Source organism: Leptonychotes weddellii, chromosome 12 (assembly GCF_054177405.1).
Source record: "Leptonychotes weddellii isolate Sample4059 chromosome 12, ASM5417740v2, whole genome shotgun sequence".
In the NCBI taxonomy this organism is placed as follows: domain Eukaryota; kingdom Metazoa; phylum Chordata; class Mammalia; order Carnivora; family Phocidae; genus Leptonychotes; species Leptonychotes weddellii.
In genome coordinates this window covers 12116364-12132283 of record NC_138380.1, presented here as the reverse complement: position 1 = coordinate 12132283, position 15920 = coordinate 12116364, and the positions used below count along the sequence as shown (strand labels likewise).

At 46.8% G+C, this 15920-nt stretch overlaps 1 protein-coding gene across 1 annotated transcript; it reads left to right on the top strand.

Annotated features, from left to right (window-relative positions):
- Positions 1 to 778: 778 nt before the first annotated feature.
- Positions 779 to 12171, top strand: RAB19 (RAB19, member RAS oncogene family). Its single transcript, XM_081799997.1, has 3 exons — positions 779 to 1160; positions 3630 to 3813; positions 10803 to 12171. Exons 1-3 carry the CDS (start codon positions 960 to 962, stop codon positions 11069 to 11071), a joined length of 654 nt encoding a protein of 217 aa, XP_081656123.1. The 5' UTR covers positions 779 to 959; the 3' UTR covers positions 11072 to 12171.
- Positions 12172 to 15920: the final 3749 nt, after the last annotated feature.

Below are 15920 nucleotides of genomic sequence, written 5' to 3'. Positions count from 1 at the left end.
TGTGTGTGTGTGTGTGTCTTTAAATATATTTGGCAGATCTCGAATGGGCTCTAGCAATATATCTTTCTAAGTATCTCTTTCAGATAGTTGTGACATAATCAGTTTGGGAAACACTGTCATTAGAAACTTTAAGTTATTTCTCAGCCCAGAGTAAAATATGCCATAAACACTTGAAAACCATAGTTTTCATTTTGGGTTTTTTTTTTTTTACGTTTATTTTTAAGTGATTTCTACACCCAACATGGGGCTTGAACTCACAACCCTGGGATCAAGAGTCATGTGCTCTACCAACTGAGACAGCCAGGTGCTCCACATAGTTTTCATCTTGAATATTCTCAAAATCGTAATTTCCTGGTCAAGAAAACCAGAAGAAAAAGGCCATGTCTCTCTTCCCCAAACTGACTTCTGTGTCAAATCTTGTCGGTCCTTGTTGCTGGTTGCCTGGACGGTCTGTCTTCTGTAGTTGGGAGTTTTCCTCCCCATGAGAAGTGAAGCTAGGATGACAGCGAGGAGTGTTCTCCACCTGATGAATGGCAGGTGGGACACTCCCGTAGGCATCTCCCCTGCCATCCTCCTGCTCTGGGCGCTTGACAGAGCATGGGGTACTTCCTCGCCTCAGTGACTAAGATTTCAGTCAATGTTGTCATCTGAGAGTGTTGCTTGTGTGCTGGCCCCCACAGAGAATGGCAGTTAAACCTCTTCATTTTAAAGCAATGCCAACCCATGGAGACTAGGTGTGGGCATGTGGGGACAGCTCCCTTGTACCTGACCAGGAATTAATATCCTTCTCCCACAAGAATGCGAGTGCTATGAATGAACAACCTCTCTTTCTCTTGTCCTGTCCTACATCCCAAGTGCCTAGAACAGTGCCTGGTGCCTGATGGAACAGTGTCTAGTTCACTAAAAAGATGCTGGATTCCTTCTTTTCTTCCTAGGTCCATTCTAGGTGGCAAGGAGCCATGCAATTCTCCAGCTCATCCAGGGCAGCAGATGAGAATTTTGACTATTTGTTCAAGATTATCCTCATTGGGGATTCCAATGTGGGGAAGACGTGTGTGGTACAGCATTTCAAATCTGGGGTCTACACAGAGACACAGCAGAACACGATTGGGGTGGACTTCACTGTGCGCTCCCTTGAGATCGATGGCAAGAAAGTGAAGGTCAGAAAGGCACGGGGTTGGCTCCTCCTCTCTTAGCTAGAGTTCTTTTTTTTTTTTTTAAGATTTTATTTATTTGAGAGAGAGAGAGAGCATCAGCAGGGGGGAGGGGTAGAGGGAGAAGCAGATCCCTACTGAGCAAGGAGCCAACGTGGGGCTCCATCCCAGTACCCTGGGATCATGACCTGAGTCGAAGGCAAATGCCCAACTGACTGAGCCACCCAGGTGCCCCTTAGGTAGAGTTCTTAACACCACAACACATGCCTGAGGAATAAAAGATTTAAATATAAAACATGAAGTCATAGGAATACCAGAAAAAAAGACCATTGAAATATTTATTTTTATCATTGTGGGATGGGGAAATCAGCCTTTTTTTTTTTTTTAAGATTTTATTTATTTGAGAGAAAGATTGAGAGAACGAGTGGGAGGAGGGGCAGAGGGAGAAGCCGACTACCCACGAGCAGGGAGCCTGATGCAGGACTCGATCCCTGAGATCATGACCTGAGCCAAAGGCAGATGCTTAACTGACTGAGCCACCGAGGCACCAGCAGTCTTTTTTTTTTTTTTTTAAGATTTTATGTATTTATTTGAAAGAGAGAGAGAGCAAAGCGGGGGAGAGGGGTATGAGGAAGCAGAGAGAGAGGGAGAGGGACAGGCAGACTCCCTGCTGAGCGCAGAGCCCAACGCAAGGCTGATCCCAGGACCCCGAGATCATGACCCAAGCCGAAATCAGACGCTTAACTGACTGAGCCACCCAGGTGCCCCAGGAAATAAGCCTTTTAAGACAAGAACCCAGAAGCCATAAAAGAAAAGATTGCTCAATCATAACTACCTAAAGGCCAAGTTTCTATATCTCTATATAATGATATAAAGGTCAAATTTCTACATCCACAAAAATACCATAAACAAAGTCAAAAGATGAATGACAAACTGTAAAGAAATACTTGCAAATATGGAACTGACAAAAGGCTAATTTCTTTAACATAAAAGGAGCCCCAATAAATATCTAAGAAAAAGACTAACAACCAAATACAAAAAGTAGGCAATCCACAGATTGGACACAATTGCTATTTCATAAATTCGATAAGAACTAGTTCAGAAATTCATGTCAAGATATAAAGGTGCCCATCCTCACTCATGATTTTAAAAGTGCAAATTTGAATCAAAAACCAATGATGTAATGTATGGTGATTAACATAACATAATAAAATTTAAAAAATAAAAATAAAAGTGCAAATTCAAATAACAGTGAGAGACTTTTACCCATTTGGTTAGAAAAGATCAGAAAGTGTTGGTGAAAATGTAAAGCTTGGGATCTTTATTAAATAAAAACAACAGTAAAAAGACATTTTGGAGACAATCAAGAGAATTTTAACATATTAGATGATACCAAGGAGTTAGTGAGAAGCTGATTAGCAGTGATTAGGGCATTGTGCTTCTGTATGAAAATGTCTACTTTTGACACAAATGAAATGACATGACGTCTGGGATTCACCCAGGTCAGTAACACCTCAGGGGCGCCTGGGTAGCTCAGTGGTTGAGTGTCTGCCTTTGGCTCAGGTCATGATCTCAGGGTCCTGGGATCGAGCCCCGCATCGGGCTCCCTGCTCAGCGAGGAGCCTGCTTCTCCCTCTCCCACTCCCCCTGCTTGTGTTCCCTCTCGGTGTGTCTCTGTGAATAAATAAATAAATTTCTTTAATAAAAAATAAATAAAATAACACCCAGGGGCTAGATGAAGCAAGAGTGGTGAAATCTTGATAATTACTGAGTCTGGATATTGGCTATATGAGGGTTCCTTGCTTTATTCTCTCTAGTTTGGGGTACGTTTGCATCTTTCTTTAGGGGCTCTTGGCTGGCTCAGTCGGTAGAGCATGCGACTCTTGATCTCAGGGTCATGAGTACAAGCCCCACATTGGGTGCCGAGTTTACTTAACGAAATAAGTAATTAATTAATTAGTATATTTTATAAGTAGTGTGAGAGAGTGAACAAACGGGTACCCTCAGACACAGTGGGAGGGTGTACAATCAGGTGCCCCGGCGTGGGATGGTCACTGAGAAGGTATAATCATAAGGACACTCCTAAACAGACACAGCTGAGTGGTCCTTTAAAATCAGAACGGTTCAGCCAGTGTTACCACCTTGAGTGGGATCAACGAGCAGGTTCCAAAGGTTAACCCCGAAATCTAGACAAAGGGATGATGGAGGTAAAAAGGTCAAGATCACCAGACCTATGACATTGGGTCCACCTCTCCGACTAAAGTGTCCCTTAGGTGGTGGCTCCCAAACCTGAAAGCACATCCAAATCACCCTGAGGAGCAAAAGGAAACACGGATCCCTGGGCCCCACTCCTGACCTACTGAATATCTCCAAGTGAGACCCAGGAAACTGCCTTTTTCAGACAAAGTAGGTGAGCAAGCTCCCATCAGGCGCGGGAACTCCTGATGCAGACCCCCCCTTCCTGCCCTCTTCCAGATGCAAGTGTGGGACACGGCGGGCCAGGAGCGGTTCCGGACCATCACTCAGAGCTACTACCGCAGTGCCCACGCCGCCATCATTGCCTACGACCTCACCCGACGGTCCACCTTCGAGTCTGTTCCTCACTGGATCCACGAGATAGAAAAATACGGAGCGGCGAACTTGGTCATTATGCTGATTGGTATGGCGTTTTCAAAGCATTTGGCTTTTCTTTCCTGGGCCCCTCTGCGGATGCTCAGGTTTTTGTGTGTTTCTGATGGCAAGGGAACGTGAAATCATAAAAGTGCAGGTGGTAGACGGGACCTCACAAAGTGGCCCCCAAACTCCCACCAGATTCACTTGAGAATGTGGGTGGTGGGGTGTGAACTTGTTAATAATACGGTTTCCAAGGCCCCACCTTAGAGTGTCTGGTCCCAGACACCTGGGATGGGGCCCGGGCTACTCGATGAAGGCATCATATCCCAACTGATTTGATGCAAATGTGTGTAGACCACACAGGAAATCCCCTGGAGGCTGAGGTTCACAATATCAAACGGCTCCAAATCCCCAAGGGAGCCACTCACAGGCCTGGGACCGCACCCATGAATGACTCCTTTACAACTGCTAGGATCCTAAGCAAATCTTAACGACAAACCACCATCAAAATTAACAGCAACTTCAACTGCACAAAGGAAACGGCCGGCTTAACGTGAGCGGTCCTACTGCATGTTCAGAAGGTGTACATTTCCATCCCTTCTCAGTAGTTTGAGTTTTGCAAACAGAGCTGCCTTTTCCTTCCTCCTATGAACACGACTATTAACTAAGTGGCTGTTTCATTTTGGCAAGATGGTTTAGGCCCTTGCTCCTCAAAGTGCGGTCTGTGGGCCAGCAGTTACCAGCCAGAGTTTGTGAAAAGTGCAAGATCTTAGGCCACATCCCACACTTCCTGAATCAGAATCTTCATTTTAAGAGGATCCTAAGGAGATTCATAGGCAAATGGAAGTTTACACAGAACAAGTCTAGACAGCGAGCTGTGAGACTGAGAAAGAGCTAAACACACCGTGTTTAATGGCTAATTCATCCTCTGACAAGCATGTCCTAGCTCTGTGGCCAGACACCCTCTGAGCCTTGTTCCTGATCTATAAGATGTGACTAATACTTAATGGGTTGTGGTAAAACTTTAATGAGATACTGTATATAAATTGCTTAGCAGTGCCTGGCACCAAGTAAGTGTTTAATAGACCGTAGGATGTGTTCTAGGAAGTTTGTTTGAGGAACTGTCTCATCTATGTTCCAAATAGTTCAGGGCTTTAGAGGGGAGGGTGCAAGTTCCCAGGACCTAGGAAAAGCCAGCGATCAAGCCCCAGCCAGAGCAGGAGACACGGTGGGGCCAGCCTGCTTCTCCCCCTCCCCAACCCCCCTACCCTTCCAACCCCCCCCCCCCGCCGCCCTGCCCGCCACCACCAACAGGCAGGACCTGTGCACCCTCCTCTCAGGGCTGGGCTCTGGGAGCCAGCCCCTTTGTGCTGTATTGTGCACCTGTTCCCTCTCTCAGCTGCTTCTCACGCCTTACTCGTGGAATCCCTCAAAACATCATCTCCGACCTGCTCCCGCCACAGACCTCATTCTCTCAGTATCTCCTTGCTCACAAGGCAATCCCCGCTCCTTCTTTTCATGGCAAAGCATGACCCAGGCTGCTGGTCAACCCAAGGACGGGCAGGTGCAGGGCAAGGTGCCTACCTGAGACCAAGAGCTGGGCCCCGATGGTGAAGGTGGTCACAGGATGCAAAGCCTGGCCACAGGCGGGCCCTAGAAGAGGTCACTGGCACGTGTTCTGAGCACATCTAGCCCATTCATTATTACTGCCATGATTCCAGAAAGGGCGTTTTGATTCATAGTTCGGCTCCTGTCGTACGCACAGACTTGAAGGGAGCTCATGCCGTTCCTCTAACTTAAGAAACAAAGTCATTCCAAGAGCCTAGAGTGCGCTGCCTCCTTCCTGCTACCTCAGATCCAAAGCCCCAGATTCCACAGTCTGCTGCCAAAGTAGATGCCCCTCAGCTTCCGTCCCCTCATTTTCTCCGAGGGGCTTGTCCCACATGGCAGAAAGCAGGGGGGAGAGATTAGTGAGGCTTCCCCACGGAGGGCACCTCGTCTCTCTGGGAGGAGCGAGATGCCTCTCTCCTGTAGCTTCTCACCCAAAGGCCCCCGTTGGGACCAGAAACTTTTTTTTTTTTTTTTTTTTTGGGACCAGAAACTTTTGTAATTTGACTTCTGGTATAAAGGACACTTCTACAAGCAGAGTTCAGAGTTCGAGGAATAAGCACTGACCCCAAAAGAGCTGTATTTCTTCCCCAACAACCACTTCTGGGAACAACGAAAAGGAGGATGCTCACGAGGTGTCCTGCATCCTTCAGGATAGCAGGGCCCCACCCTTGGGGTGTGAGGACCAGGGGCCGGGCTAGGGAGATGCTGGTGACAGGTGACATTAAACGCTTAGCCGATCCAGGTACAATTCTGAGCCCTCGGAGTCACTGCATTTAACTGGACTTTGGAGTCAGATTGGGGTTCAGAGCTCCTTCTCTGCCTTCCCTTCTGAACTTGGACTCGTTGCTCTCTCTAAATTTCTATTTCCTCATCTATGAAACAGATACCTGCTTCAGGTGTACTGTTGAGTTGAATGGATATATCTGAAGCACTTAGCGTGGTGCTAAGACCTCAGTAAGGGGAAGCCATTATTTGCTGGTGGAGCAAAGATGAGGCTCTGCTGTGCTAGATGGAGGGGCTCAGAGGCCCCCCCGGGTGGAGAGCGGAGCCAACGGGGAGGGACATCCATGACCTCCGGGGCAGAAGGAAACCCCACCAGGGGTAGCTCCCAGAGAAAGGACAAGGGTGGAAAACGTGCATCTCACTAAGGGGAATGAAGACGTTCTGATCACGCTAAGTTTTCCCAGGAAGGTGGACTGGATCTCTTTTCCATTAAATTCCTGTGCTCCCAACAATGAAGTAGTTGTTCCTTGGGGCCTGGAAGCCTGCAAGGCAAAGCTGCATGCCCCCAGGAACCCTTCCCTTCTGAGCTATCTTTGGAAGGCAAAGCCTTTTCTCCAATGTCCTGGGCCTCCCTCGCTGACTCTCCCCCCAGCACTCTCCTTAACTGCTAATTCCTCTGCAGCAGACACAGATGCGGCAGAGGAGGAGGTAACAAATGCTAAGATGGGGGCACCTGGGTAGCTTAGTTGGTTAAGCATCTGCCTTCAGTTCAGGTCATGATCCCGGGGTCCTGGGATCGAGCCCCGCATCGGGCTCCCTGCTCAGTGGAGAGCCTGCTTCTCCCTCTCCCTCTGCCTCTCCCCCTACTTGTGCTCTCTCGCGCGCTCTCTCCCTCTAGATTGCTCTATCTCAAGTAAAATAAAATCTTTTAAAGAATGCTAAGATGTTGCAGGATTTCCAGGAATCTCACAGCTGTTGTGGTATCTACACCCTAGTCTGTCATTCCTTACAACCATCTCTGCCTCACTTTACGATTGGTTCTAGAAATGCCCCCAAAGATGATCAGGACGTGTCAGTTTAGGACGCAGACTTTCACACAAATGTCAGAGAGCTGATTGTGCACCGATTTGTACTGCTCCTTCTCTCCGGCCATTTAGCGGAAGACCAGCCCCTTGGTAGTGTCCCTGTGTTTAAAATCCTTGGTGGACCCCCACTGCCCCCAAGATAGCATACAAATTCCTGAGCACAGCCTACAAGCACCCCGCTTTCCTCCTCGAGAAGGCTGGCTCTTATCTTTGCCTCATCCCTTCTGCTGTTTGTGGCCTCCCAGCTCTTAGTACCCCCCATGAGAGGGAGGGGTCAGGAGCCAACTTCCTTTATAGGTTATACGGGATGTTCTCCTGACTTCCCTCGGCACCTGCTATCTGTCCCCTTAGGATTTCAGGCAAACCTTCCACTTCAACTGCTGCTGTATTTCCAAGTCCACGGTCTCTCAGCAAAAACCCTTTGTGCCTAAGAGTTCAGCCTTCAGAATCTGTCAGATTTTAGAAGAATGCATTCTATGTCATGTACCACCCTCAGTAGGTCTGGGCCAACACCCCTAGGTCAAATGCCTGCTTACTTAGGCAGTGCAGTGAAATGTGTGACGTAGTCCTACAAAGCAGGTTGAATAAAAACCTCAAATGCCAGTTTAGGGCAGATGTTACTGTCAGAGGAATTGCCAAATACACTTAGGGGTTTCCGAGGTTTTTGGGTTTGGGAAATGTGGACAAGGGATTATACACCTGTAGTACTAACAACTGTTGCCATTCACCTGGTCCTTGGCCTATATTATTTCGTGGCCTATCTCGGATCAGAAAATTCCTGTACAGTTGTTGAACTGCCTGTGTGTCTGTCTTGTCTCCCTAACAAGATGAGGCACTCCTTCCTTCGGGGCAGGAACATCTCTGGGTGCCCAACACACAGCCCTTACTTAGCAAGCAAGGATTTGGATTGCGAGGGGCAAACACATGGTTTCTTTCCCTTCCACCAGGTGTCCCGGCTCATCGTGAGGTGTGTGGAGGGGCTGGGCACTGGGCAGACAGTGCTGCTGACCTGCCCTGGCAATGGGGCAGGTTGGCGGAGCAGGTCATAAAAGGCAGAAACAGTGCCACTGAGCCCAGCACCTACAGCTCAAAGTGAGGGATGCAAGGAGCTCCCACTCCTACAGCATCCCTCCGCACCCCACCCCCCCAAGAGGCTCTCACCCCTGCCTTCCAGAAGCAGAGCTGTGCCCTGAGCTTCGGCCTCCCAGGCTGTGAATATGCATGCAGCTGTCTTGAAGAGATGTGCCTGAGTTCGTTTCCAGGGGCTGCTGTGACAAATTACCACACACCGAGCAGCTTAAAATCATGGGAGGGTGTTCTCTCTCAATTCTGGAGGCCAGAAATCTGAACTCGGTATCACTGGGCCAAAATCAAGGCGTCCGCAGGGCCGCACGGCTCCGGGGGTTCCAGGGGAGCATCTGTTCTTTGCCTCTTTCCGCTTCTGGTGGCTGCCAGCATTCTGTGCTGTGGCCACAACATCTAGTGTGTACGTCCCTCTTCATCTTACCTCCTCTGTGTGTGTGACGTCTCCCCCCACCCCCCAGCCCACTCATCAGGGTACCTGTGGCTGTATTGGGACCCATCCAGCTAATCCAGGTTCATCTCCCCATCTTGAGATTCTTAATAACATCTGCAAAGACCCGTCTTCCAAATAAGGTGACATTCAGTTTCCAGGGATTAGAACCCGGTATCTTTGGGAGTCAGTTTTCAGCCCAGCCCAGTAGGTAGGTGGTGTCTCAGACTGAACACAGTTGTAAGAAAGGTTCCTTCAGCCCTGAGCCAACATTGCCTGGGGGATGGAGTCCTGCAGCCTGCAGCCTGGGTCTGCATTAGCAAGCCCTACTTTAGCCTACCAAAAAAAAAAAAAAAAAAAATTATTTTTAGGTAATCTCTACACCCAATGTGCAGCTCGAATTTACAATCCTGAGATCAAGAGTCCCATGCTCTACCAACTGAGCCAGCCAGGCGCCCCTGAGTAGACATTTTTTTTAAAAGATTATGTTTATTTATTTGAGAGAGAGAGCATGAGTGGGGGGGGAGGAGCAGAGGGACAAGCAGACTCCACGCTGAGCATGGAGCCTGACATGGGGCCTGATCCCACACCCCGAGACCATGACCTGCGTTGAAATCAAGAGTTGGCCGCTGGGGCGCCTGGCTGGCTTAGTCGGTTAAGTGGCTGCCTTTGGCTCAAGTCATGATCCCAGGGTCCCAGGGTCCTGGGATTGAGCCCCACATCGGGCTCCCTGCTCCGCGGGAAGCCTGCTTCTCCCTCCCCCACCCCCCCGCTTGTGTTCCCTTTCTCACCGTCAAATAAAATCTTAAAAAAAAAAAAAAGAGTTGGCTGCTTAACCAACTGAGCCACCCAGACGCCCCCTAAATAGATATTTTTAATTTCAATATATGTCAATCCATCAGTCTTTCCCCAGTGATACGGTGCACTCCTTTGCATGCACACACATGCATGCACACACATGCAAAGGAGTGCACTGTATCACTGGGGAAATCTGAATAAGCTCTATGGGATGTACCAATGGTAATTTCCTGGTTTTGATGTCAGACGATCATTCCCCAAGAGGTTACCAGTGGGGAAACTGGATGAACAGTACGCTAGACCTCCCTGAAGGACCTCCTTCTACAACCTGTGAGTCTATAATTGTTTCAAAATGAAAAGTTTTAAAGGTTTTCATGGTGGGGAGGGTTAATTATGGGGGAAAAGGGTCTAAGAAGGCTCCTTTATGAGAAAAAACAAGTTGAGAAACACTGGTCTGGCCCGTCTTAATTACAGTAGCTTTGTAATAAATCCTGATGTCTGGTAGAACAAATCCTGCAGGAAAACAATTTTACCTTTAGATTCCTGCCTCAGAGAAATCAAAGTCCAATGATTGGATGCATGTAGGGTTGAAGTGGAAAAGCAAAAGAGATGGGTCACTCTTCCTTCTATAACCAGTCCTGGGCCATGCTCACAAAACCCTTCACTGAGCTTTCTGGGGTAATAGGGAATGTTCTATATCCTGAGGGGAATGATGGTTACAGAGCATATACGTTTGTCAGAATTCATGAACTGCACACTTAAAGTCTGCCTCCTGTTATATTTAAGTTGTAGCTAAATCCTGCATTATTCATTTCGTACCTTCAATCCGGCAAATCCTCATCACAAGCTCCTCAGCTAGCCCAGGCCCCCTGCTTGTGGATCCCACAGTATCCAACCCTTTGTGGTTTGGAAAAGAGAGCAGAAAGAGAAACAAGATTTGAAGGAGTAACAGAGAAGCCCGAGACACCCTCTCCGGCACAGGCTTTACCTAATTAGACTTAGAAGGAAGGAATGACTGTCCCTCCGTAGAACGTAGAGGCTCCACCTGTCCCTGCCAATAAAACACACCTCCGGCCCGTTTCTCACAGCTCCTCAGGATCTCATCTGACAGTGAATTAAGACAGTGGCTCTTTTTCCATCGATCCGTGGTTTCATTTTCAGTAAATCTGCCCGCAATGGCTGTTTAGGAATGAATCACGCATGAATACTGTTGAACTAAAATGTTTCTATTAAAGGTTCATTAAAAAAAAAAAAACACACAGATTCAGTTCCTCCATGGAATATTTGCTTCTTTCTCGCTCCCAGGGAACAAATGCGACCTGTGGGAAAAACGGAATGTCCTGTTTGAGGATGCCTGCACACTGGCTGAGAAGTATGGCCTCCTTGCTGTTTTAGAAACATCTGCCAAAGAGTCTAAGAACATAGACGAGGTCTTCATGCTGATGGCCAGGGAGCTGATCACCCGCAACAGCCTGCACTTATTTGGGGAGAGCACCCTGAACAGCCTGGCCCCGGATTCTAGGCCGGTCCTTGTGGCCCAGGGTCCGAAGGAGAAGACCCACTGCATGTGCTGAAGACGTTCACGAGGCCAGTTGCAGCCACCGGATGCCACGTCTGATGCTGAAGGTAGCTGGATACCCTGTTGTCTGCCACGTAGCATCTCAGACCAAAGCACAGACTTGCCGCTGGGCCTTAACCCTTTCCTCCAGAATGGGGAGCACTTTGCCTGGAATCACACCAGAGGCCAGACCTGCTGACCCCAAGTAAAGCCACACCACTGTTTCTCTTGGTTCTGTTTCAGACTTGAGGCACAGGGGTAGGAGGACAAGGTCTACTCTTTATCCTTCCATTTTGTCTCCCCAACGCTTCCAACCAGTTTCTACTGAATTTTGCTTCTCGCTTGAAGAAGGTAGTGAAGAAAGAATAAAGGAGGGATATCAAGAGAGGGGAGAGGATGTTTAGAACATTCCAGAGCTGTTTAAAACAGCTTGGGTGCGGGGTGGGGGTGGGGGGGATGTGGAAAAAAAGCCTGCAGTGATAAACCAGAACGCTGTTAACTTTTGCTTCCTGACATTCACACCTCAGGTCTTTAGTTTGGGAGCAAAGCCTTTGACATCGAGACCATAAATACTGTCTTGCCAAATGGTCAAGAGCCATGTGATGGAGACAGAATTGGATCTCACTCTATCCTAGTGGGGCTGATGTGACCACCTTCCTAGAATGTGGGAGATGCCGACAATTTCCTTCTAAAATACCAGATTATCTGCTGGATAAAAACCCGCTTCTGAATTGAAATTCAGTTGGCTCACAGATGAATGTCAAGCCAATATTGACCTTGCTGTGTGGCCCCCATGCATGCCTTGTACCTTCCAGAACCTGTGGATAATAAACATTGTTTTTTCAAAGTTCCCTGATGGTTGTTGCTGGGGCACATCTTGTAATCACAACAAGAACCACAAGGGCTGAGGGGTGCCTCGGTGCCTCAGTCCTTAAGCATCTGCCTTCAGCTCAGGTCATGATCTCAGGGTCCTGGGATCGAGCCCCGCATCAGGCTCCCTGCTCAGTGGGAAGCCTGCTTCTCCCTCTCCCACTCCCTCTGCTTGTGTTCCCTCTCTCGCTATGCCTCTCTCTGTCAAATAGATAAATAAAATCCCTAAAAAAAAAAAAAAAAAAAGAACCACAAGGGCTGGTCCAACCACAACAATGGCTCTGAACCAGGAAAAGTCTGTGGGGACTCACCTCAGCACTACCCAGAGGCTGAGCCCAGCACAAAACAGATAACCACTAACTACGTGTGGCTTGAGTATTGAAATGTGGCTAATTCGAATTTGAGATGAGCTCTAAGTGCAAAATACACACCAGATTTTGAACACTTAGTAAAAAAAAAAAAAAAAAAAAAAAAGAGTATAAAGAATCTTACAGGGGCACCTGGGTGGCTCAGTCATTAAGCGTCTGCCTTTGGCTCAGGTCATGATCCCAGGGTCCTGGGATCGAGCCCCGCATCGGGCTCCCTGCTCCGCGGGAAGCCTGCTTCTCCCTCTCCCACTCCCCCTGCTTGTGTTCCTGATCTCGCTGTCTGTCTCTGTTAAGTGAATAAATAGAATCTTAAAAAAAAAAAAAAGGAATCTTACAATAATTTTATATTGATTATATTTTGAAATGATATTTTAGATACACTAGCTTAAATAAACATTTTATTAATGTTTCACCTGGTTTTTTACTTTTTTAAATGTGGCTACTAGAAAAATTTAAATTACATATGTGGTTCACACCATACATCTATCAGACGGTACAATGAAGCAATGCCCCTCAAAGTGTAGTTCGCCAACCAGACGTGTAAGCGTGGCCAGGGGATGCTTGTTACCGATTCTTGAGCCCTGTGACTGATGGAATCAGACTCTTTTCAGAAATCCACGTTCACCCAAGCTTGCCGGGTGATTCTTCCCCACACTGAAACTTTCAAATTGCTACTGTATAGAGGTTGGAGGGGTTAGGAGGAAGATCATAGAGAAGTAATCACATTTTAATTCATTTCACGATATATTGGTTGGACCTACCTTTAGGAAGCATGAGGGAAATCTAGTTCTATGCCAGAGAGAATACATGCATCAGAGCAGATCGACCTCTTTCATCTTCATGTTATTGTTCTGAAGGAAGGGTTAAGCACAGCAGAACCTCACAGGCAGATCAGGAATGTATCCGTACTAAAGCCACTGCATGATTTTCCGAGGAAGTAAGAAGCAGACAGTCATTAGAAAGGGTAAGGAAAATTGAGTAGGTCAGGGGAGAGTGAGCGAAGAAGAGGCTGAGCAAGATACGAGAATAATGTCTCACACAAATCTTTCTTCACTTCTGTGCACATCAATCTCAGTACTCTGAAGAGCTCATCAGCTTCTCGGGTTATGCACTCCGGGGATCAGATGGAATTAAAATATTCCTACCAGGAGGGTAGACATGTGAGAACAAGGCCACCTGAACACCAGCAACCTATGATTAACCAGACTGGGCTTCTGCCGAAATTATAGTCCTTCGACAGAAACCCGCAAGTCCCCTTGAAAGGGTATCCAGCGTGGAACGGCGGCGTCACTGACCGTGGGGGCCCAATTCCCGGGGCTCAGGGCAGTCTCATAACCCACGCTGTGAAGCCAGCTTGGCAGGCTCCCCTTGAGAGCCATGCTCCGGCAAGGCTGTGTGTTACTGAATCCTGGCATTTTTCTCACATCCCCAAAACTGTAGAGTTGGTAACAAGTGAGTTACGTGAAATTAAGTTCCAAAAGGGACACTTTGGAAAATAGTAACATTGCAAACGTCTCAATATTTTGCCTGCCAATGTCAAGTACATTTCCATGTGTGAGGAAATCTTTCAGTTAATATTTCATTGTTCACAGACAATTCCTGAATCTCTTCCCCATTCTGTTACTGAAAAGGTCTATTAGTAATAATAGGAATAGGACTACAGTAATATTAATAATGGCAAACACATATAGCAATTACTATGTACCCGGCACTGTACCAAACACTTTATTTATACTAACTCAATGAATCCTGCCTACTATCTTCTGAAGTGGGTACTATTTGTAACTCCTATTTTAAAATGACGATATAAAACACTGAGGGATTAAGGTCACACAGTTAGTAAGTGGCAAAGCCAGGATTCAAACCCAAACAATCTGGTTCCAGAGCCACTCTTGGCAATGAGGCTCTACTCCCCCACCAGATGACCAATATCGGATTTGGGTTCCGTCCTATTAACCCCTCATCATCATCAACACACACCACTCGCGCGCACACACACACAAAGAAAGAGAAATATACTCATCCTAAGATATACTCTCAAACATACATTTCAATATCCTTCAAAGTCAAGTCCTGCAGCTCTCTCTGAAAGAAGCCTGGGGTGGGGGCGCGGGAGGAGGCAGTGTGGGAGGGGCCGGGTGGAGAAAGGTAGCCCGATGGGTGGATTAGGCTTGTCCTATCTAACCACAGGGGAATTATGGAGGAGCTGTGGCTGAATGATGCCAGACCCAGCCGGAGTCCACCTCCTCTTGAACAGGGATGATGTGGAAACTCCACTTTGCTTATATGCAAGGTTATCTGGTGACCCAAGGCCAACTAGGCTGAGTTCTACCCCAGCACAAGGGTTAAATGGGGAGGATGGAGAAGTAAGCATACATCAATGCTCCCTGCAGGTCGCTTACAAACCTCCAGATAATACAGAAGAAATTCTGGGGATTCACATCATCAAAGGCAATAATAGTGCCTGCTTCAACTTCTCATTTTCAAAAATATCAGTATCTGCTCAAGAGCCTGTGATCAAGCATTGAGCAAACATGTACAAGTGCTCACAAGATTCACTTAGTTGGTTTACCATTCATCAGAATCCTGACCGCTGGTAAGGTGGTTTTGATATCATAGTTTCTTTTGCGTTTACTCTTGAACACATTGTTTAATCTATACCCAAAACAACCGGAGGTAAACTACAAGTTGAGCACAGAGTAGGTGATAATTCTGCAAAATCATCCAAAGATTGCTCTTCATCTGACACCTTATTTATTTATTACTTAATTTTACTTATTCATTTTCTAAGATTTTTCTTTTTTTAAGACTTTATTTTTATTTATTCATTCATTCATTTTTTTAAGTAGGTTCCGCACCCAGTGAGGAGCCCAATGCAGGGCTCAAACACGACTCCCGAGATCAAAAGTCACGCACTCCACCAACTGAGCCAGCCAGGTGCCCCTAAATTTACTTACTCTTATATAGTGTATCAGGATGTCTCTAGAACTTAACAGGTCAATGTTTGAAAACAAAAAAAACGATTAAAAGGGACCACAGCGTGATGATTATATTCAACTAGTGTTTTCATTTACTGGGATTAAAATTATCCGCACATTATGTGTTAATTTTTAGAAATGCTTGCAAATAGCCACCTGAAACCTTATCTAATTTAGAAACAAAATTCCAATTACAAAAATAAAATTTATAATATCAGTAAAACACGAAACCATTTATTTTCTTTTCATTTTTTAAAAGATTTATTTACTTGAGAGAAGGAAGGGGGAGGGAGAGAGTTTAAGAGCGGGGAGGGGGGTGGGTGTAGGCAGAGGGAGAGGGAGAAGCAGACTCCCCACTGAGCAGGGAGTCCACACAGGGCTTGATTCTAGGACCCTGGGATCATGACCTGAGCGGAAGACAGGCGCTTAGCTGGCTGAGCCACCCAGGTGCCCCTGTTTTATTTTCTTTAAGTTTTTTTAATTTTTTCTTTTCCTAAAGTAATCTCCACATTCAACATGGGGCTCCATCTCACAACCCTGAGATCCAGAGTCACATGCTTTGCCGACTGAACCAGCCAGGTGCTCAAAAAAATTGTATTTTAAATAAATTTTAATACAAATTTTAAAGGACACCTCGGTGGCTCAGTCA

Excerpts from the sequence above, each read along its gene's own strand:
- RAB19 (XM_081799997.1), top strand. The coding sequence starts at position 960 with ATGCAATTCTCCAGCTCATCCAGGGCAGCAGATGAGAATTTTGACTAT. Across the intron at positions 1,161-3,629 it reads TCGATGGCAAGAAAGTGAAG|ATGCAAGTGTGGGACACGGC; the intron begins GTCAGAAAGGCA and ends GCCCTCTTCCAG. Across the intron at positions 3,814-10,802 it reads CTTGGTCATTATGCTGATTG|GGAACAAATGCGACCTGTGG; the intron begins GTATGGCGTTTT and ends TCTCGCTCCCAG.